We start from the raw sequence: 23,837 nt of genomic DNA on the forward strand, positions 1-23,837 counted from the left end.
TCTGATAGACCTGTTAATACCACCCCAGAGTTATAGTAGGCTTTTTCACAACTGCATCACATTGTTGGCTCATATTCAATTTGTGATCCACTATAACCCTCAGATCCTTTTCAGCAGTACTACCACTTAGCCAGTTATTCTCCATTTTGTATTTATGCATTTGATTTTTTCCTTTGTAAGTACAGTACTTTGCTTTGTATTTGTGGTCACTGAATTTCATCTTGTTGAATTCAGACCAATTCTCCTATTTGTCAAGGTTGTTTTGAATTTTAATCTGGTCCCCCAACTGCTTGCGACCCCTCGTAGCTTGGTGTCATCTGCATATTTTATAAGAATACTCTCTGCTCCATTATCCAAATCATTGATAAAATATTAAATAGTACTGGACCCAAGACTGACCCCTGTGGGGCCCAGTTTGACAGCAAACTATTGATAATTACTCTTTGGGTGTGGTCTTTCAGCCAGTTATGCACACCCTCCTCCCATCATAGTAATTCCATCTAGACCACATTTCACTAGTTTGCTTATGAGAATGTCATGTGGGATTGTATCAAAAGCATTACTAAAATCAAGATATCTCACATCTACTGCTTCCCCCCATCCACTAGGCCAGTAACCCTGTCAAAGAAGGAAATTAGGTTGGTTTAGCATGATTTGTTCTTGGCAAATACCCATGTTGGTTATTCCTGATAACCCTATTATCCTCCAAGTGCTTACCAATTGATTGTTTAATAATGTATCTTTCCAGTATCTTTCCCGGTTTTGAAGTTAGGCTGTGTGGTCTGAATATAATTCCCCAGGTTGTCTTTGTTTCCTCTTTTTAAAGATAGATACTATGTTTGTCCTTTTCCAGTTGTCTGTGACCTCACTCATCCTCCATGAGTTCAGGAAGATAATTGCTAATGGTTCTGAGATTGCATCCGATGAAGTGAGCTGTAGTCCACGAAAGCTTATGCTCAAATAAATTTGTTAGTCTCTAAGGTGCCACAAGTCCTCATTTTCTTTTTGCTAGTTCCTTAAGTATCCTAGGATGAATTTCATCAGGCCCTGCTGACTGGAATACATCTAATTTATCTAAATATTCTTTAACTTGTCCCTTCCCTATTCTGGCTTGTGTTCCTTCCCCTGTGGAATAAAAATTGAGTTTTAAGCCACTTGTGCACACCTTTTCACTGATCGGCACTCATTGCAGTTAAGCTGTTCATCTCCACCCCTGATGATCAGGTCCTGTGCATTCTGTCTATACAGCTCAGAGGGACCCAATACAAGAAGTGAGTTAATTCAACACACACACACACTTTTTTAAAATTGTTATACATTTAACATGTCCATTAATATGTGCACAGACCAAAACTAAGTAGTTGCATGACCTTATTACAATAATAGATATAAATAAGATATAAATGTGTCTCTAAACCAGGACTCAATATTTCCCCTTCTGTATCCAATATTTCCAACCCTAGTTGTTAAAAAAAATCATGAATCAAGCCCCATTCCTGTCAAAAAAAAAAATCATGAGATTGGCTTAAAAATCAGGAGATTGACTTTAAAATATATCACATTGTCTTATCTGTTGGATTCTCTTCCTTTGCCTTCTAGTTTCTGAAGTTTTAGGACGCATTCACTTTTCCTTTTCAAAGTTCACTCTGTAATTGTGAGGACTAGAAAGTTACTTTTAAAAAAATGAAAGCTGAACTTCTCATGCAATTTCTTGATCAGCAGCTGGGACTTTAGGACCAACTCCAATTATTGCAAAACTTGAGATAAAATCATGAGAGTTGGCAACACATTCTAACCTCTCTACCTCAGGGCAAGTTTACAGTTTTATTAGGGGGTGGGGTAGAGATGGATGATTGGTAGAGGAGAGAAATTCCACATTTAGGGGTATGGGAAGGAAATATTCCTGGAGAGGTTTTGTTTGTTTGCTTGCTTTTTTTAATTGGAGCTATTTGAAAGTGCTTAGGAGTTTGAAATGTTAGAAATAGTCCCTGGGGCAGATGAATTAGTGAGCAGAGTGCAGGTGAAGCTATTTTATCACACCTTTCATCAGTAGATCTCAAAATGCTTTTCAAAGGAGGTCAGTATCATTATCCCCATTTTGCAGATAGGGAAACTGAGGCAGAGAGTGGGAAATTGACTTGTCTAAGGTCAGTGGCAAAGCTGGGACTAGAACCCAGGCCTCTCCTGAATTGCAGTTCAGTGATCTATCTTGTAGGCCACACTGCCTCCTCTGTGAGAGTACAGGTGAAGCGATCAAAGTAACATGATAAATGCTTTTTTATCACATGGCCATTCCCACTACCAGTTATGGCCCTGATCCTGCAAACACATATGCTTCTGGAACTATGCAGGACAATAAAAGTTAAGCACATATGCAAGTATTTGCAGGATTAGGCCTGTGTGATTACACATACACACAAGTTACAATAACATTCAATATGCATTAATATATTCAAGAGTGAGCAATTTAGAAAATCTTGCCTTCTCTTCTAGAAAAGAATTGCCGTTCCCCCAAACAGTTTGTAGATGGAGGAGAAATATCTCTATCAACCTCTGAATGGATCTTGCTTTTGGCGTTTGGCCACTGGCCAAGGTGTCAGAATATAAATCATATGGAGTTTCATGTTGAAATGAACACACAAATGTATCCAGTATTCTGCTAACATGAATTACACTGTGCAGTTAACTATGTAAGTGTACCTATAAGATAAGAAATAATGTGTATTCCATGTTAAAAATATTTCATCATATTACAGGCTCTATAGCAGCACTAAAAAGAACGAAAGCACTGAAAAAAGCAGTCAATAACTGCTGTGTCCCGACTTGCCTATTTGGGATATTTAGTCATAGTTTTTCCTCTTAATATAAATTATAATTAGCATTGTTTCTGATGAAAACACTTTAATCATTAGCAGGAAGACATACCGGAATGAAGGCTCTAGTAACTTGAGATCTCTGTTGCCACTAAAACTGGAAAATAAAAGCTGGGGAAGCATGAGAGGCTATAATGTTGTTGATACTGTTCTCTCCCGCCCCTTTGCCTCACCCAGCTGTTTTAAATAGCGAGAAGAAATTAAAATTCTTAAAGACTTGCAGGATGTTTGGCTTGCTGCCTCTTATTTCCACTCCTATGCCCCATGACTTGAAAACTTGCCTGAGATTTATAAATTCCCTGTTCAGAAATCTGACTTTGGCCTCCCCCCCAAGAATTCCAGCAACGAAACCGATTCAGTGTTTGCTTTGATTATTGCCAAACTGCTGCTAATACGTCCGCCTGCTTGCCTTTCTCTATTGATCGTCCTGCGCTAGGCGTTTTCCTCTGTCCGATAACATTATTCAATTAGACGATGATAAACATCCCTCTGCAGTACAAACGGGAGAGCTTGGGGCTCTTTATTAGTTTATTTCGGGTGATCCTGCTTGTTGACTGCGCGTTCCCTCCCCCTTTTACAGTTTTCTGCGATTCTTCACTAATTCTAGTGATTTGACAAATGACCTTTAACCCAAGCAGTTTGCAGACTCCTGGAGGGGGATAATAGAAATGCCACAGTAAACCAAAGGCAATAAAATATTATTTACTAGGCATAAAAGTTAAGGTTGGTCTTCCTAAAAGGAACGAACAAACCCCCTTATTTCCTCCCCCGCCTGGAATTGGAAGTTGAAGGTGATCCATGTAATATATAAATTCTATAGCAGTGTCTGGTGAAAGAGCCAAATCTCAAGTTGGGAAGAGTGATTTATTTACAAGAGAATATATATGAAGTGTTTTCATTCAATAGTATAAAACCAACGTATTAATAGAGTACACGGGTACTATGCCTGTAGCGGTGTGTGTGTTTGTGTTTAAAAGAGAGATCAAAACGCCTCAACAACAGTTTGATGTTTTAAAGAAGCTGCTATTTCATTGCTCCGGAAGCGGAGGGCCCGCACATTGTATACTGTGCAGACTTGGGCGATCGTTCTGAATCGCATATCCCCACTTGGGGACTCGGCTCTTTTACTTCATTTGGTGAGGTTTAGTCCTTTGCTATTGATAAAAGCGAGGAGTGGCTGTTCTGTTGTGCCTGATGAGAATAGATACATTCTTTGGACGCCTCACTTTTCTGTTAGATATTGATTATCACGGTCTATCCTTGCAAATAACTGATTACACCATCCACTGAAGGTTTTGAAGATCTACCTAAAACCAAGGAGAGGTTTGCTAAATAACAGAAACAGCTAACAAGAACAATAAATTGTGTTGATAACAGACCGCTCTCTGCTTCAGGTGCTTAGATAAGATTCAAGGTGGTTAGCAGTAATCTGAAGTACTTTATTGTCCCTTAAACCTAAATCTATCGGAATTAAGGATCTGTGCTTTTTTACAGTCCTGTTTTACACAGTGTCCGTTTGATCATTCAATCAGTGGCATGTGCAAATAAGGCCTCTCTATTAACTTTCATCTCTCAGAACGAGCTTTGGTACAGTTCTTATGTACATTACTCATGCATCCGTGGTTACCTGTTTGACAGCATCCTGAATTTTTCATTGCAGCCTCTAGTACTTGCAATCTCGTTTTGGGGTTCTAAAAGTTGAACAGGGAGATTCAGCAAGTTTACAAAACAAACCTTCCCTTCTCCCTTGCCACTATCTTCCAACGTAAGTATGAAGTAAACGGGCTTTACAAACGACTTTGATCCTATAGAATGTCTGCTGTCAGCAGAAACAACTCAACACGAGCCATAAAGGTTTTGAAATGATTGGACAAACTGAAGGGTTGTTTACAGAAATGGTTAATAACTGAGAAGGAAAGGAATAAAAAAAGAAGAAGCGATTTTACACTGTGACCTGGCACAAACAGTTGCCCCCAGAAGAGTCACTACATTCTTGTCTTAATGAGCGTGGTTTGCATTGTTTAGGCTGTCCAACTGTGCTAAGAAAATTCTGTTGTCAAAGAGCAAAGGAAAGTTGTACTTACGTGTGTGAGAGAGAGAGACTGCCTGGCCCTGAAAAAGTGTGTACTGCAGTAGTGGAGCTGAGATGTGTTGTGTTTCCCCTGTTGCACTCCCGAAGGGATTTTATTTGCACTGGAATGACTTTGAAAGAGTGAATGCATTTATTGATACTGGGGCTGCTTTCTCAGCACTGTTTGGCTTTCCCAGAGCTGCTTTGATAATGTGACACACACATCCCCTCCCCAGTGGACCTGCAATTATAGAGGAATACAAGGGAAATAATAGGGAATTATGAAATGGTTCAGGGAATGCTGCTACTTCCTGCACTTGGGTGCATGTGAGTTGCAAGAAACGCAATAAAATCTTTGGCTGAGGACTGGTGTGGAGAAACCATTGTGAAGTACAAAGGTTTCAGGAAACCGTCCTCGACTTTGGCTTTCATTAGGTCCTGCATTATTTAACTTAAACAGTTTTGACAACAACCTGCCAAATTTACAGCGGAAATAAACACTGGAGAAGAGGGAAAATCAAATGATCAAGTCTGCTTAGTAGCCCAGCATTTGTCAAGCGTCCGTGGAAGCACATCTACAACTTTGGGCACGCACGAAATCCCTTGTCAGACGAGAAATTCATCCGCAAACACGAATCGTAGGTATTGGTACACCCGCGCAAAGCTTTCTCGTATGCTGCAGAGCGAATGTATTTGTGTATGGAGATAATGGGCACACGGTGGATTCGATATAAAGTTACACTACACAAGGTAGGGTGCGTGTATTTGCGCCTGGAATATCACATGTCATCACGTCTCGTTGATGGTGGGTTTCCTTTTCTGGGGTGAGCATGTAGGCAGGTTTTAATCCCAGAGCGGGTCCTCTCAGAGCGAGCCTAGGGGAAGCCGGTCTAATCGGAGGTTCCGCGTCGCTGGCCTGCATTGATGAATGAGGCTCTGGCTACAGCCGGCAGCGCATAATCTAGCGGAATGCGTCTCCTTCCTAGGAAGGATGCAACCGACTGAGAACAGTTTGGGGGGTGGGGGGAGCATCTCTGTATTGCAGAGGTTTGCGCCGGGCTCCTGTCTGTGGTACAGCTTTAAAACCCACTCTGGTTTGCCATAGGCCGGCGCAAGGCGCATGCGCAGCTCCTGAAGTTTTGCGGCCGCATAACTTTTTCCGTGCACTGGTCGGAGGCTGGGCGACGAGGAGAGGCGCGAGCGATAGAGACCTAGGGGAGGGGGGGGGGAGCGCGCGCGCGCCGGGGACCCAGCCGAGAGGCGCAGGAAGGAAACGCCGCGGCCGCTCCGGGCCCCGCCTGGGTGTAACTTGTGCCCGGCGCTGAGGGGCTTTGCCCTGCAATGGATTGGGAGAGTTACAGCCCCTGAGCCCGGGATCTCTCTTCTCCCCCGACCCCCGTCCTCCTCCTCCCCCCCCCCCCGCTCCTCTTGCCCGAGTCCCCGTCTGGGCTGCAGGAAAAGCCGCCCCCCCCCCCAAGACGCGCACCCCCTCCCCAGTTGCGCCGAAGAGTCAAGTCTGGCTTCCCCCTCGGTTTAAAATGGAGGGACGCAGCCCGCGGATGGCTCTGCAGCCCCGGACACCCAGCTGCGCGGCGCCCAGCCTCTAGGGGAGCGGGGGGGGGGATTCCTGCGCGTCCATTCACGCCCCTCTCCCGCACGGAGCTTCGGCGGGGGCCGCGCCGGCCGAGAGCCAGCCAGCTCCTCGGAGGGCTGCTAGGGAGGGAGCGGCGAGCCCCGCGGCGGCGGCGGGCGGCGGCACCTGGGCTGGGCTGGTGGAAAGGATCGTAGCCCAGGGCGCTTTCGCGGCAGTAGCCCGTGAAGATTGTATTTGTTTCCCAAGTGTTTCCGCACGATCACGCCCACGGGGCCGCCGCGCGCGCGCGTGTTTCGCTGGAAAGCCCCCGATTGCTGCCCGTGCTGATGGACCTTGGGAAGGAGCCTGCCCTGGTGCCCCGCTCCGCACTGGGAGCGCCCGCGCCGGACCGAGGTCTGCGTCTGCCTGCTGTCAGCTCGCCGGGCCCCAGCGCTCCCCCTCTCCGGGCTCGCTCCCTTCCTGGCCCCTGGCGGCAGCCGCCGCCGCTGCCCGCTGCTTTGGAGGATACCGCATAGCTCCTGCGACCCCGGATTTACTCTCGCCGCCTCCTCGCCCTTTCTCCCCCGGTCCCCTCTTGGATTACTTGGCTGCCCTCGCTCGGTGAATCCCCCTGCAATGGAGGTGAGTCCTAGGCTGGGATGAGGGGCTACTTGTTGAGACGCTGAGCTCGCTTGTGTGAGTCCGGGGGTGGTGGAGAATGTACATGTATTTCGGTAGTGAGAGGTGTGGGGTTCCCCCCCCCCCATGGACAGCCTTGGCGACCCTCTGTCTCCCCCTCGCCTTCCCAAACTCTAAGCTTTTTCACTCATCTAGTCCTGCTGGAGATCTGTGGGTCTGAAATACCCCACTTCTTACGGCCAAATTGCCCCTTGCCTATCGTGAACCGGTTTCTCTTAAAGCAAGTGAAGAGCGTTTAAGAGATTTGTTTTAATTCAGCTCTCCAACGCGGTTGCGTCTTTCTTGCAACCTCTGGTAGCCGAAGTTTTAAAGACATCTTTCTGGACTTCATTTCTGGGGAGAATAGCCATGGAGGAGCGAGAGCAGGCAGTAATGGAGGCCTGTACCTTTAAGGAACTCTGGCTCCAGGCCAGTTTAGAACCTGGCTTATTTTTTCCCCCTTCCCCCTTTTAATTTTATTCTAAATTTTGGAGATTGTCACTTGGCATCTGTAAAGGATTCTGCTGCTGGGGTCGACAAAGGAGAAACGAGGTTTTTCGGTGCTTCTTTGATGCTCCAAGGACTCCATGTTGGAAAGTCTGTTAGTTAGTTTGTTTGTTTTTAATTGTCAATTGCATGCTAAATTAGTTACACTCGGAGGGTCACGGAAAGTTCAGTTTCTCTGAGAAACGACTCTTTTCTAAGTTCATTCAACTCTGTCAGTGTAAAGTATTGGAGTCTACTTTAAAAAAAAAAAAACTAAGAAAAAACCCTCTCCCTTTTTCTCCATGAATTAACTATATACATTGGTGTCTGAGTCAGAGTAAGTGGCTTTTTCTATAAACTTGAACCCTACAAACTTGCAATACACGTACCCCTTTTTTATTGAAAACCACTGGAGGGAAAAGGGGTGACATCGCTTTTGTCAATCGTTTGCTTTGAAACCACAGAGCAAATCAGCGTACAGCAATCCTTTCTGCATTTTACAACCCACCAGCGCCGAATGGCTCTCTGGATGCCTACTTACCAAAGGCAGTGCTCACATAAAAGCTACCATAAAACCAGATGCCTGAACAGATTTTCCAGACACCCTGTGTAAAAACAGGATCACAGGCGATTCCAGGGCTGTGCTGAATCTGTCCGAGTCCATTTTCAGCTGACCGAAGAGCAGCCTTTGGTGCATTACCCCCTTCTCTCCCTCCCGCTCCAGAAGCGCCTCACAAAGTTAAACGGGTGGGTAAAACTTTGGGGCCGATAGTTGGTACTTCCAGGAGTTTGTTGATGGCAACTTGTGAGCTCCGTGATATTGAAGTGGCTGCAGCAGCGGAGACTGACCGTATCTTCACCGATCGCAGGTGTCTCGTCTCCCTTTCTCGGGCTTACTTCTCAGACGGGAGTCCCAATAAAGGGTTAAAACAAAACAAAAAAACCCAAACCCGGAGTTAGCGATGGAGCTCCTCGCCGAACCAGGCGTCAGTCCTGGCGGGGGTTCTGGCGGCTGAGGCTGCCCCCTGTCGGGAGAAGGGCTGTATGACGCCCCGAGCGGGTGCCGCCCGCACCAGGCGAGGCCAACTTCGTTCCACTCCACCTAACGAAACCGGCCAGGCTCCGCTCTTCCGACAACGTGCCGGGCTGCGTGTGAATGATCTAGTGTCCGACCAGCAAAGTGTAATAACCCCCCTGTAAACCGCGCAGTCGGAGTACAGGCCAGAGGGTTTTTGAGCCAGAAGAAAATGTTTCCAGCCCTCTAACCTTCCCTTTACACCTTCCCTCTCTTTTATTCCTGAAAGCTAGCCTTAGAAACACACTTGGGGGACAGCGCTGCTTGCACCAGCGCCATCCTCCGTGAGACGCATCGGAGTGAGAGCTGTTACGGGACGGGGGAGCGGCTACTCCCTTCTTGACCTTGCCCCAGATGTTTACTCATTGGGATTTTTCTGGCTCGGCGGGATTTTGATTGTGACTCCTTTCTGAGCTCTCGTCTAAGGCCTGCCTCTCCTCCCAGTGGTTCTCCTGTAGGTGCGCACTCCCCCAGGCGAGGCTGGCCCGTTATACGCCGCAGGACTGGCTGCTTTTGCTGGCTATAGAGAGCCTGCGCTCTTGGCTCCATGAACCAGTTGACTTCTCAGTGATTTGCAGTGGTGACGCTTAATCTCCCTCCTGCAGAAGCGCTCGGGAGGGTGTCACTGGCAGGGCGCCTAGGAACCGAAATCAACTTCGGGTGCCTGGGTGGACTGCTGCTCTTATAACCGCCCGCGTTGTCCCTACAAAGTTCATTTCTACCCCGAAATGACAGACACACCCGCTCGTTTCACATCTGCGCTACAGATGCTTGTGAGGACAAGTGACTACTAACTGAGTTGGAGCAATGTCTAATTAGCTGCTGTCAGTAGGAGCCGATCAGTTAATTAGGTTTCAGTTTGTATCCTTTTCTGGGCACCGAAATATCCAAATTCGTCCAAACCCCTATTTCGGGTGTCTGGGTCCACTGCCAATCTTGTGAAGTTAGGTTATGGGGCATAAATCTTTTTATGATTTCCTAAACTGCTGCTAAAAAGTACATTTGACTTGAATAGTTACGGTGCCCTCCGCAAACTGTCTCTTTTATACACGCCATTAATTTCCCCAGATTTAATTATTGTAACCTAGGAGAGGCCAGTCTGAGTTCTAAACTTTGTCATATTTTTAAAACCTTAGTACAGTATTCAGCGCGTTGGGTGACTTGCCTGGTGTGAAACGCGAAGTGGGTGGAGGAGGAGGAACCATTTACCATCTAGTAAGAGATAGATAGCAAGCGGACCTAACGTCCCTAGTGCTACAGCCCTGCCTCCCAAGCGACAGAGAGAGTGTGGGTGTAACAAAGCTCATCACACGCAGGCATGGGCAGGTGGCTGTATACGAATCCCAGCTTTCTGTGCCCCTGGACTCCTGTGTGTGGCCGGGCAGCTTTCATGTTATCATCCATTTCATGTGTTGCTGTGACAGTTTTTCTTTCTCTCTCTCTCCAAACGCCCCCCTCTTCCCCGAAAAAAAAAATCAGGAAGAATTAAGAGCACCTTTTAATTCGCTACTAACGTTTTTGAGAATGAAGAGGGAGCCCCCAAGTGTTGAACTGCCTTTAAAAAAAATTAAATTACTCTCCTTATAAGTCCTGCGTTGTGAACTAAAGCCCGATCGAGTAACCTATTTACTGGAAGTGTTTAACTTATTAATTGGCATCGATAGTTTATGCGCGGCAGAGACGTTGGGATGTAATAACTCACACGTTTCCGTTTACCATTGGCTTTGCTGCTGCGCGCATTGGCCGCTCTCCCCTGAAATCTTGTAAAGGCAGAGACTTGGCTGTGCTCGGGGAAGGGGAGTTTATTTAAACACAAAACAAAAACACAGGGCTGGATTTATGGATTTCAGAGCAATGCCCTTTTGTAACTCAGGATTATTTCAGCCCATTCAGGCGAGGTAGGAAAAACTGGACAAATCCAATTGAAGCCCTTCGACGCAAAGTGTTTAAAGCCATCAGGGGAGTCCTTGCTGTTCCCCGTCGTGCTGAGCAGGCGGCAATCCCGGGGATTCCGGTCCCTAGCGAGCTCTGCGCGTAACTGTGCCTGGCAAGCCGGATTCTCCTCCCTCCACACTGTTGGGAATGGCTGAAGGTTTTCCTGGAACAAAGAAATTCCCTTAATCTGTGGGCATGAGGCTCGCCCCTTCGTTCCCACTGCAACTCCTTCTGAAAACCTTAAACCCCCTATTAGGCAGCTGGGAGTGTTTAATAGCAATTAGACCCCGGGCTAATAGTACCCATCCGGAGCAGGGCCTCTGCCGGCGATTCCAATCGGAAACCGGCGTGCGCGCAACTCCGGGAAGCGGCCCGCTTTCTTCTCCTCGCCTGGGCCGGGACCAGGACGGGCTCCGCCAGAGCGTGGCCTCTCCGCGTTCGGTCTCCAAATGCGCGCAGTATCCCGCGCCCCGCGGGAGCCTCTGGCGCGCCACACCCCGGGGAGAAGGGCCTCGGTCGGCGCCCCAGGAGACGGGAAGGCTCCTTCCCGGGCTGCGGGCCACCGCCAGCCCCCTGGCCCTGCAGGTGCTCCGCGCCGGGCAGTCCCAGCCTCGCCCCGAGCTCACCCACGCGTCCCTGAATCGAAGCCTCCCCAGGCCCCACTGGCCGCGGAGCTCAGCGCCCGACTCCCCCGGGCGCTCGGGCCCCCAGTGTCGGCGCTGACGGACGGGGGCTCCCCAGGGCCGCCTTAGCTGCCCCTCCCCGGAGCGGATCGCCGGCTCCTTTCCTGAAAGCCCGGCCGGAGCTGGGCTGGCGGGGCGCCTGGTCACTCGCTCTGAGCGCGCTCCGGGTCCGGTCCCGTCCCCGGGCTGCTGCCGGGCGAAGCCGCGTCCCAGCTCCGCGCTCCCTCTGCCGCGGGGACGGATCTGCCGACTCTTCCCGCAGGGGGCTGTTTTGAATCGACTCCCGTCACGGCGCTGCCACCTCCCCAGCCAAAGCGCCGTGTGGTCACCCCCCCCCCCGGCCGTCCCGGCGCGCTGGCGAAGCGGGGCTGGGGCTGGGGTGCGCGGGGCAGCCGGGGACACGATACCGACCCACGGGCGCTTCGCCTCCTGGCAGAAGCAGCAAACCCTACCCGGCTCCCAGGCGCCCTACCTGCCGTGACGGTGCAACGCGATCCTGTTCCCCCCGGTTGGTGAAATCGAGCGGGAGAGCCCCCCACGCCGGCATCTTATGCCGTGCTGCCTTGGTGGCTTTTTTAGCTCCCTGCCCCACCGCCGGCCGCAATCAGATTGGGGAATGGGGCTTCTCGGAGGGCCCCAATGTCTGTCTCCCAAATGAGGAGAATCGGAATTCCCGCTCCGGGTCAGAGAGGCATCGCCTGACAATGGAATGAGCTTTGCACCTACTTTCTCGGACGAGAACTGCCTCGATGGTTCTCATCTGGAAACAGCTCTCAAAATGGCCCATAAAGGTGTCATTTGTGTGTGGGGGTTGGGGGCCGGGGAACATCCATTGTTAGTTTGGAGTTAATGCAGCAGCTGAATCTCCCTGCCCTCCCCATTCCCAAAACACCCCCGCAACTTGATGCATCATCTTCACTTTGCCCTTGATGTGTCTGCTCCACTTGTTGCTTCTCCCCTGTCCGGGCGCTCTGTAGACTGCTCCTAGAAGAATGAAAGTAGAGTAAGTTTTTTTTTTTTTTGCTGCTGTTAAAGTGTGTGACTGAGACTGGGTTTGGCACTGAGCTTTGATTGAACGGCACTGAGACATGTCTATAGTCTGGGCAGCCCTACAAGCAGAATCGCAGTGAATAAAATTTCCTTGTCAGGTTGCGTGGGTGGACTAATTTGGACTAGAAACTGCCTGCGTTTTGCCACCAAAAACTCACTTGAGAGAAGGGCAGTCAGTCAAGAGTCAACTTAAAAGGGACCCAGGATACTGCCCTTCTTTAAACTTGTATGCTTGAAAATGATCTGAGAAACAATAAACAATCTGTTCCTTTTATTTCTCCTCCAGAAATCCATTGGAATATTAGTCCAAGGAGGTGCTTTGGGGACAGTTGGCAGTGCAATGGCTTCCAAGTACCTCATAGTGGTTCTGGCCATTTTCTCCTCTTTCGCCCAGGTTGTAATAGAAGCCAGCTCTTGGTGGTAAGCATCTTATAATGTACTGACTTTATTTAAAAGAATATATTTAATTTTTGTTTGGTTTATAATATAGTTTATCTCTTTCTGGGGAAAGTGCTGTATGAATAGGAGATTTTAAGTAATACTCAATTTTTGTAACTGTAAATCCAAAGGGAATTTATGTTTACCACCATTAAAGTAGCAAAATTAAATTTCTAAATGGGTCACTTAAAATCTCATTCTGCAGGGTCTGAAGTAACAAATGGAAGGAAATGCTCTGAATTCCATGTACAAAAAATTCAACACACTTTTTTAAAAATTATTATTTAAACAACTTTCTAAAGAGACCTATGAGCTGAGTTTATATTTCTTGTAGCTGGGGGGGGGGGGAACTCTAGTTAATATCTAGATTTTTTTAAAAAATGTTTCTATTATTTGAGGATTTTTTTTTGTAAAGCAAAACCTTTGCTCTCTCAGCTAAACACTTTCTGACTAGCAGCCTTGTTTTAATCATGTGAAAGCACATATGGACCTCTTAAGAACTGAGAAAACATGATTGATTTTGTTTAGTGTCTGTACGTGCCTCTGTATCTTTTCTATCAGTTAGAAGGAACTAGTAGTTGTCTGTAACAGTATCTAACTGTTAGTACTTAAGGGTTTCCTTATTTTCTCATAATTGTGTAAGACTGCAAGTGGAGGTTGAAAATCCTGTGGTATGCTGGGAATTGTTTTGTTGTTTTATGTACTTCTGTGACCAGGCAGTTGCTTGGGACTTCTTATAGCTTTACCATGCCCTCAGAAATTTGTAGGGATGGGGTGAAATTTGAATCCTGGCATTCAGGTACATTGAAGTGTTGGCAAAGACAGCCATTAAAACATGCTGCCATCATTCCATACATGTGCAGCCTTTAAACAAGAGTTTGATGATCTTAATTGTTTTTCAAAAATTTTCCTCTTGCTCTCAAGAGCAGGAGTTGGTCGATTTATACACTAATATTGTATTTGTCCTCCCAATGTTAATCTAATTCTTTCTTTATGCAGGTCTTTAGGTATGAATCATATGAATCCTATGAACCCTGTTCAGATGTCAGAGGTATATATAATAGGAGCACAGCCACTATGTAGTCAGCTAGCAGGACTTTCTCAAGGACAGAAGAAACTCTGCCACTTGTATCAGGACCACATGCAGTATATTGGAGAGGGGGCAAAGACAGGCATTAAGGAATGCCAGTATCAGTTCAGACACAGAAGATGGAATTGCAGCACTGTGGATAACAACTCTGTTTTTGGCAGAGTCATGCAGATAGGTAGGAAGCAAAAACTTTTTGATCAAACTGTTGCCCAAGAATGTGTGTGATGTTTACTTAATGTTCTGTATTAGACAATCTTGCCAAGTTCTTAATCTGTGTAAGGTACCTAATTTAGTGTCATTATAGCTGACAACCCCCCCCCCCACTATTTTTGGTCAGAGTTGATTTTCCGCTTGTTCCTGCCCCTCAAAAAAGTGAAGGCAAAAAAGCATCTGAATACAAGAATGCAGTAGGAAAGAAAAAGTGGCACTAAAATACTCATTAACTTTAAGGAAACAATCTGAAATAAAATAATGGTATGTTTAAAACTTAAACTTAAAACTTTAAAAAGTAGTAGTGTGTGGCAAAAATATCTGGGTTCCAAAATTGCTCATGTTGTGTAATAAATTAATTTTATGTAGCAGTTAACTGAAAATCTCCATAGTGTTTATAAACAGTTCCTTCTCATTTACTGCCAGGTGTGGCAAAATCCTTCTGTGGTTTAAAGAAAGTTGGCTTTATAACAGAAATGAAGCAGCTCTATAATCCATACAAAATCAGTTTTATCAGGACAAAGTGTGTGAGTGTACTTGTAATTTATGTTGCATATAATAACATAGCTGTTAGGAAAGGATGTTGCAAAGGAATCTGCCTATCCCAGTGTGCTGGGGTTCCATCCTCTTTCCTGTTAAACCCGTCTTCAAAATTCAATTGGTCCACGCAACCCACATAGTACAAATAATTCTTATAATTTAGGGGCCCAATCCTGTTCCCATTGAAGTTTATTGCAAAATTCTCATTGACTTCAATGGCACAGGATTGGGCCCAAAGATGGAATTTTCCTCTGAATTTTCCAGTCTGTTTCTCTATCTACTGAATCCATAGCCAGAGGAATCTACTTTCTATCATCTTCTGTGGTTTATACAGCATTTGTACTGGCATTTAATCTCAACATTGCTGTAGCTCATAGCTTGTGCACAGTAGCTTTTTAATTTGAGATCTAAATTAAATCCTTTATTCCAGTGCTTTCCTATCCTGTTTCAAAAAGGAATGGTTTTAAATTACATTAATACTGTCAATTACATTTGGCCTTAAACTTAACTTTTTGTAAAAATAAAGCTTTTATAAAACCTGAAATGAATAGTTTTAAAATATTGGTTTAAAAATATCCGAGGAACACTGTTTTTTTTTTTTGTTTTTTGTTTTTTTTTTAAACAAATAGACATTCCCTGGTCCCATTTTTTTTTTTTTTTTTTTGCAACCTGAGCGTTGAGAACCTAAAATCTAAAGTCGCTTCTCATTGTTGAAGCTGAGCAAGATCCAAAAAGCAAGCTAAACATGAAAAACAAATGTAACAACCTTGAGACTTTTCAGCTTTAATCTTCTTGAGGTTACAACTAAAAGCAGTGAAGAAATCTTTAAATTTCTGGCCCCAAACTTCAACCGTTATTACTCAATTACGTTCAGCTGATTCAGTGGTGTGAATTAAGGTGGCAGGATTGGGCCCATATCTGTGTTGACAGTGTTTCCAGTATGAAAGGTTCACACCTTCAAGAGTGTCACACATCTGATCCCAGGGGTTTATTGCAAGCTGAGAAACTTTGCCTTCTTCACTACTATATGACTAAATTAATATCTATGTAGCAATTTATCATGCAATTAAGTCACTTGTAGTAACTGCAGATACAAGTGGGCATATCCAACACTTAGAGATCCTAAAAAGTGTATTAAGAACAAGAAAAGTATTGTTGCTTTATAATTGTATTATTTTACATTTTGATGTGAAGTACATGACTAGCTGCTGTTCCTCTTGAATAGGGGAGAAAAGCCTGAGTCTGATTATACTTAAACCAGTGTTCCACTGGTATAATAATTTGATTGTCAGTAGAGTTGCTCCTTAGTCTCCCCAGTCTGAGATGATCATAACTGGATCCTGAGTCTGCATAGTTTTGTAGGATTTTGTCATTTATGTTAATGACTAAAACATAAGTAATTTTTCATTGAGGAATATTTTTAGAAAAGCATTGACTTGATAGTTTAGCTGTGATATTTATTACATTATGTCCATTTATATATTTTCTTCCAAGATTTATCAGGCAAAGTTATCTAAAGCTATACCAATAAACCAAGCATTGAGTATAGAAACTGAATATATAGTTTACTGAACATAGTAAATGTACAGGGCTTTTATTCTGTTACCATAGCTTCCTCTCAGTTGATCATCTCTTAATTAGACTATTAAAATCCGCTATATGCAATATATTGTGCTGTCCTTTAGTTTCTCAGTAGGCCTGGAACTAAGGCATATTTGGACTGTATTTTAAACATAGGAAAGGAAAATTAACATAAAACAAACTAAATGAATCTTCTCAACAACTGCATGGGAGAGAGGTCCAATCTAATCATGTCTCCTGATAGTTTTGAATGCTCTTGAAATACAAAATATTCTCTTTGTCCTGTATCTTATGCCCAGATTTAGATAATTGTTCCAAGTACATATTACTGTTTAAATTTATTTTTCTGTGGCACTTCTCTAAAGAAACACAATGTCCTATTTTTATGTTACATCTGAAGGACATGGAGGAACTCAAACATGTTTAGATGGTGTGTTTTCTTGCAATGGTCACAATAGAGATGGATGTTGAAGAAAAGTGGAAAAAGACAGACATGTTGGATACTGGAGGAAAACATGTTTGTGCCAAAATACTCTGGAAAAACTATTCCAGAGCAATTTATCCATGTGGAAATGTTTCCAAAGTCAATGAGACGTAGGGTGATATGTCGGGTTAATAGGGGTTGCGCTAGCTAAAACTGCCTGCCCTGAGATGTGTGGATTAGCCAAATTTTGTTTTAACTAAAAAATGTAGTCGAATATATTCAGCTTGCTGTTTTAGGGACAGTTTTCTCTCTCTCTTGTTTCTCTTTTCACACCCTTCCATCACATCCTTTCTTCCTTAAGGATTCCTTAAAAATGCACCAAGACCTTAGATTTAAAACTCGGGGTTTTTTTAAACTTTATGCCGTACACAAGATAATTAATACGTGTAAACGTGAACTAACCATACCTTTTTTCAAAAAAAGATCATGGACAAAGGAGAAAATTCTGCATTCCTTACCTAGGCAAACATCCCATTGAATAAGGACTGCAGAATAAATCCAAAACATGCATTACAGTACAATCCCGAATTTAGCTTTAAAATCTTTTCAAGCAGTTCCTTAAATTAATTTATAGTAAATGCAAAATCAAAAACCTATAACACCGACGTTATTATGACCTCTTAGACTACTCTTGTGAACCTTTATACTCGGGAGTAACCCATAACTCTTGCAAGTAGTCTAATGAGTGAGTATCTGCTGGAATGGACCTAGTACTGAGGGAAATACTAGGTTCGTTCTAATCGTGGTTCTAATTCTACTATTTTAGAAATGGTCTTCCTCAGTATATGACCTCTTTAAATGAAAAGAATCGGAACATAAATTTATTCAAAAAGGCAGCAGTTGTTACATTAACAGAGCTGCTCTGAACATAGTGTTACATCTATGTTAAATACAGATTAACTGTGAGTACTGTTCATAATATACAGTGGTGCCAACAGGCCTAAATCAGAAGTGAGCCTATGATGGTAGGCCCTGTACAAACAGTCCCTGCCTCAAAGAACTGTTATCCAAAAATCATATCTGACAAAACCCTGATTTTTACAAAGATGTTCCTCCCACAAAATTGGTAAAATCGAGGTTTACCTAGGCCAACTCTATTTTTGGACTAAAGAATAGAAGTAAAACCTAACGGTTAAACCAATAGCTAACTCTCTTTGATTTTCAATTTCAAATTATGTTTTAGACTGGTCCAGCAGTCATTTTGGTAGCCTTTCCTGGAGAAGGACTTCAGGCTTGAGCCCATTATGATGAAAAGTAGCAGTTTTGGTCCTACTTCCTGATAAGAAGAAATGCGAACTTCCAGAAGACTCTCTAATGTTAGCCTTGTTTTCATGGAAGACATTTGTTGTAAAATAGAGCTCTTGCCATTCCTGAGAAAGGAGATGGATGTAGCTGGGTTATAGGTAAAAATGGATCTGGGCGCTGTCTTGTTGAGGAAGCTGTTAATGAATTTATCTTCCAGCGAGGATATCCTGTGACAAGCACATATGAACAAAGAGCTTTTTCTGTCATCACCTTGAAAGAAACTTATTTATCTTAAAATGAAAGTGGGAAAAACTTGAATGTAAGGGAATCATCAGTCCTTGGCTAAAACATTTAACATGATCCTGTCCCAGGCTCACTCTTCCCTGCAACTTATAAAAATGATTGGCAGTGGCTTCTTTTGCTGTATGAAATCTTCCTATTAGTTGGGTTATTAGATACTAGAGGGCAGTGGGGTATTATATTTTTATTTTTAAATATCCCTCTTCAAATTTGCTGGCTAGTTTATGTGCAGGGCAGAATATTAACAAGTATAATTCTGTTGTGCGCTTTCTTTGACACCAGCAGGCTTTGTGAAATGCTGTAACTTTAAATAAATTGGAATAAATGAGTACAGTAGATAAATCACGTTCAAGAAGTAGTAATTTAAGGAGCAGACTCTAAAAGTTGTATTTTAACATCTTTAAAAAGAGAAGATGGGAAGCAGCCAGGCTCTCTAACCCCTGGACACAATTATTGTTGTAACCCATTGCTAAACATACTCCTATGGCGAGTCTCCTCTCAGTTGTGCCATTATTGCTTTACAGTGTTCCCTGGTGAAAACCCAGTGTGAGAGGAGAATCCAGCACCTTCTATACATCACTGAACCTCCACCTTTGTCATTGATTTGTTTGCTTTTGGGGGGAGGGGAGGAATAAAAATGTTTCCATGGAGACCTCTTAGGCTAAAGCACAGTTCAAAATCCCATGAATTTCATATATAGCATTTCTATATAGCATTTCCCTGTGCCCTGTACTGAATATTATAGAACCTGTGCAGACTTGCCTTTAACATTTGTTTTCTCTTTCCTTGCAGGCAGTAGGGAGACTGCCTTTACTTACGCAGTCAGCGCTGCTGGGGTGGTTAATGCAATGAGCCGCGCCTGCCGAGAGGGGGAGCTCTCCTCCTGCGGCTGCAGCAGGGCGGCCAGGCCCAAAGATTTACCCCGGGACTGGCTGTGGGGTGGCTGTGGGGATAACATCGAATACGGCTACCGCTTTGCCAAGGAGTTTGTGGATGCTCGGGAGCGTGAGAGAATTTATCAGAAAGGCTCTTACGAGAGTGCTAGGATTTTGATGAACCTGCATAACAATGAGGCTGGAAGACGAGTAAGTGGCTGAGTGGCTCCTTCCCCAAAGCAGTCTAATTAATAAGAGAGAGATAAAGAACTGTGGCATGGATAACTTGCTCTGAAGGTCCTTAGCTCATGCACATGTTGGTTTTTCAGGGAAATATTTTCTTTGCCTTTCTTATTAGTCCCCAGTGAAATCTGCTGGTGAGCTCAGAAATCAAAACCTTTAATACTTAGTCTTCTTCAAATGCAGGGGGAAAGTGTGTGATGTTGGGTTTAAGTATGGGGAGGGGGAGAGGGTGTGTGACAACACTACTGCCATTGGCTTTTCCATTCCCTATCCCATAGGATCAGTGGGACAGCAGCATATCTTGTCTTCCTCCATGTTCTGGTGTTTAAAACCCTACAGTTCACTGCGAGTTTTCTGCAGAATACAGTTTTATTGGTTTATATTTCCAACCAGTCCAGTTTGCTTTGGAGGGAAAAGAGAAGCACCAAACTCCCCAGAGCAGAATATTCTTGCAGGGTTAACATAATTTCCCCCAGCCCTTTTGAGGATGTGAAAAGCTTATTATTAGAAAACATCCTCTTCTGTGGTGAAACATGTTTTTTATGGCTTTTTTATCTTGAAAATGCCTTAAATGAATAGGTGTAAACTTTTTTTTACAATATTGTCAACTCAAAGAGCCAAAGTCGTTATTTTCCTAGAGCTTGTGGTGCCAGAAATAGTCTGCTGGAGACTTTACTCTTGTGTTTGAAGGTGAGGACGGATGAAAGATAATTGAAAATTAATATTAGTTAAGTGTGAGAGGAGGGCATCTGAAAGCAACGGAAAGGTCAGTTTACTACTAGAAAGAAGAAAAATAACTTTCACAGTTGTCTACAGATAGTCCAGCAGTTTTTCCCCCCTTTCCAGCCTTCTCCTTGCAGTGCCATTTGGCATCATCAAAACTCTTTTTAAATGTTGGGTGAAAGTTGCATACAGTATCCACCTAATGTGTCAGATCCCAGGATTTTGGGGCAGTGTCAACACTGACTCTTATTTCTATTTATACAGGGTAAATGATTGAGATCTTGCTGCCAAAGCTTTATAAAATGGATATTGCTGCGTAGGTCAGTCCCCCACCCAAAGGTGTTTGGGGGTTTCTTCTGGATGCAGTCTCTCTTACACAGCAGTGTTTTGGATGGGAGGGTACTGCTGAGCCAAGAGCAGACAATCAGCTGCTGCACAGCCTGTAATAGAAGAAATCTTAATGCTTTTTCTCTAGTACAAACCTCGAACTGAGATCAGTTGAGAGAGTAAAAATAAAATAAAGGGCTATTTGAAATTTCTCAATGAAACAACAAAATTCTTTCCCCAGCAATAGGGCAAATTCCTAAAATTGAATGCAACATGAATGATTCCACTGAGGAATTTAGGGTGTGTACGTGGTGTGTGAGAGAGAGGTTGAGAGCTCTCTCCCTTTGGTGTGGGTGGGGGAGGGAAAGCAGGGGAGCTTTAGGGGCTCTCTTCCCATGTGTGTAGGGGTGATGGGGATTGGTGGGAGCACACAAGCTGTGTAACAACTACATTGACACTTTTGTTTTCCCTCCTCCTCTTTTTTCTCTTCCTTAGACAGTATATAACTTGGCTGATGTGGCCTGTAAGTGCCATGGGGTGTCTGGCTCCTGCAGCCTGAAGACCTGTTGGCTGCAGCTGGCTGATTTCCGCAAAGTGGGTGATGCCCTGAAGGAGAAATATGATAGCGCTGCTGCCATGAAACTCAACAGCCGGGGCAAGCTGGTGCAAGTGAACAGCCGCTTCAACACGCCCACCATCCATGACCTGGTCTACATTGACCCTAGCCCCGACTATTGCGTGCGCAATGAGAGCACCGGTTCCCTGGGCACCCAGGGCCGCCTTTGCAATAAGACCTCAGAGGGCATGGATGGGTGCGAACTCATGTGCTGTGGCCGGGGCTATGACCAGTTCAAGACAGTGCAGACAGAGCGCTGCCACTGCAAGTTCCACTGGTGCTGCTATGTGAAATGCAAGAAGTGCACAGAGATCGTGGACCAGTTTGTGTGCAAATAGGGGGTGATGAGATGGAAGGAGCTTCTCCCACCTGCCAGCAGGGGTGCTACTCCCAGGACAATCTCCACTTTATTTATAGAGTCCAATGAGTTTTTTCTTTTTTTCTTTTTTTTTTTTTTTTATAAAAGTTACAAAAAGAAGTGACTGGAACCCTTTCTGCACCCATCCTAGGGCTGTTGTGTGGTTTATATTTTTGGCAATAATGGGGGAGAACCTGAGAAAATATTTATTTTACCCCCCCAAAAAAGACTTTAAAAATAGTGTAGTTTGAAGGGAAATCCAACATATCCTAACTTAGTTCCATGAGACATAGTACATGTGCAGCAGGCAAAGAATTCTTAGGTGCTTGGGATCTGAGAATGATCCTCATGAACACAATAACTCACAAACCTGTACATGATTTTAGTTTCAGTGACCGAAAGGTTTCTGATAGATACATACAAAGCTGATCAGTACATCCAGGGGTCCATAAAAGGAGGGTTGGTATATCCACAGGAGGTCTCAGCACAAAGTTACTATGATGTCAATCACATGACTGCAAGGTGCCAATTTAAATGCGAGATAATTAAAGGGTACGAGTGCATAAGACTTCTAAAGGGTTCAGCTGTGCTATTCAGGACCTGAAGTCTTGGGTCCAGTAACTAGCAAGACCAAGAAAAAATCTGCTTTGATTGACACTAAAGGTGTACATCAAAGCAGGCTCTGACCTATCAGCTCTTCATCTAATTGTGTATGAAGTGTGAGTATTCCATCCTAGCAAGCAATGCCTTACTGATGAAGAATATCAGGAGCAAGTGACCTCTGAATCTCACCAGTGTGCTCTGGTCTGACCCAATAGAAATTGCACCACTGCAGCTGTTTCACTGTCCCACTCTCTGGAAAGCCCTTTAGGAAACAGAATTCCCCTAATTTGAAATGCCTTTTTTTAAAAAAATGATGTGATAGCTGGCCATCTTTCAAAATACAGCTTAGTAAATAACCCCTCTTATCCAAGGAAATTAATCATTAACCATCAATCATTCTCAAGATGGTTGGTTTATTGTGGATTTTGGGAAAGCTTTGACTTGAGGAGACAATAGTTTCATGTCTTGATGTTAAGTTGCTATTTTAGTTCAATGAAATATTGCAGCAATGCCAACTTTATCATCTGATGTCTTCAATACACATGCTTTAGATAATATATTGCAGGTATACAGTAAAACTGTTCAGACTATACTTGAGCAGTTACTATATATACGGGAAAACTGTGGTCTGCTGGTGTCTGATATTTCAGAGCTTTTTGTACATATATATATTTCAATACAGCCAGTGATTTTTTTTTTTAATAAAAATCTGCTAAAGTTACAGAGGCAGTTCATCAGTTAGGAGCATATTATTCCCCCCATTTCCTTTTACAAATCACTTTTTTAGGGTTTTTTTATATTGATTTGAGCATTTTTGGTGTCATAATACAGAGATTTTAAGAATATTTTAATCACAAAGAAGTAAGCCTTTTCTCAACCTAAGGGGGCTTCTTGGGCTACAAGTAGACAAGATACCACACACTTCAATTCACACTGGTTTGGAGACTGCTTCTCTCTTCCACTTTCCTGCAAGGGCATTATTGATTATCATTGAAACAGAAACCTTAAAATTCCCTAGCACAAACTGTATTTGGCCTTTTGGTTTGTTTTAAGGTTTTTTAATTTTTTTGAGATGGAAATCAGTACCTACTGCAGCAACTTCTTGCATTTCGCCCAATACAGTGTATTTACAAAAACGCAGTTAGCATTTGTCATTGGTTCAGAAACCTCACACCAAATCATTCCCATCTCATAAATTAAACAAATTGGCATTCAATACCAAACAAGTAAAATCCTCCACTTTAGCTTAGTCATACTAAAAGCCTTAACTTCTCACAAGCCTATAAGTTGTTGCATTAAGTTCATCTTGATCATTTATCAGCTTTTTAAATGATGCTTTATTGCTCTTAATTTATTAAGAACATATTTACCCCTCTCTTCCAGATGTTTGCAAACAAAGTATCTTAAAATTTAAAAAGGCACTACTTCATTGAATATGTCACTTTTGGTTTTTATTATACAAAAACCATAGTCATTTTTTATTTGCTGAATCACATCTTGTTCCTTTTTTAGTGACTCGTGTCTGTGAGCAGAGCTGAGTCTAACGATCCTAGCTTTTAAAATACTATTTAATGTAAAATATTTTACTTGTCATTCAGATATTATGTAAATCTTCTATGTCATTTCCTCTGTTTGTTCTGTACATTTAATGTACATATTTCTGTCTTGCGTGATTTGTATATTTCACTGGTTTAAAAATTTTTTTTGAAAGGCTTTACGCCATAATGGAAGATAGACTATAAAAATAAAACTTTGGTTGTATGTTGGGAAGCACTTTTAA

The 23,837-nt window shown here is 43.7% G+C and overlaps 1 protein-coding gene across 2 annotated transcripts; it reads left to right on the forward strand.

Moving 5' to 3' along the window:
- The first annotated feature begins 5,985 nt into the window (after nt 1–5,985).
- Nucleotides 5,986–23,823, forward strand: WNT5A (Wnt family member 5A). Of its 2 annotated transcripts, none has more exons than XM_038411084.2 (5): nt 5,986–7,159; nt 12,711–12,844; nt 13,862–14,127; nt 19,105–19,397; nt 20,976–23,823. In XM_038411084.2, exons 1-5 carry the CDS (start codon nt 7,154–7,156, stop codon nt 21,432–21,434), a joined length of 1,158 nt encoding a protein of 385 aa, XP_038267012.1. In that variant the 5' UTR covers nt 5,986–7,153; the 3' UTR covers nt 21,435–23,823. The 2 variants fall into 2 exon arrangements, with proteins under 2 accessions (XP_038267012.1, XP_038267013.1); XM_038411085.2 differs by lacking the exon at nt 5,986–7,159 and adding an exon at nt 12,238–12,377.
- The last annotated feature ends 14 nt before the right edge of the window (nt 23,824–23,837 follow it).

This window comes from Dermochelys coriacea, chromosome 7 (assembly GCF_009764565.3).
Source record: "Dermochelys coriacea isolate rDerCor1 chromosome 7, rDerCor1.pri.v4, whole genome shotgun sequence".
Taxonomy (NCBI): domain Eukaryota; kingdom Metazoa; phylum Chordata; order Testudines; family Dermochelyidae; genus Dermochelys; species Dermochelys coriacea.

Bases quoted from the DNA above. Each gene is read 5' to 3' on its own strand.
- WNT5A (XM_038411084.2), top strand. The intron at 14,128-19,104 runs GTAGGAAGCAAA...CTTTCCTTGCAG, and splicing joins TGGCAGAGTCATGCAGATAG to GCAGTAGGGAGACTGCCTTT. The intron at 19,398-20,975 runs GTAAGTGGCTGA...TCTCTTCCTTAG, and splicing joins ACAATGAGGCTGGAAGACGA to ACAGTATATAACTTGGCTGA.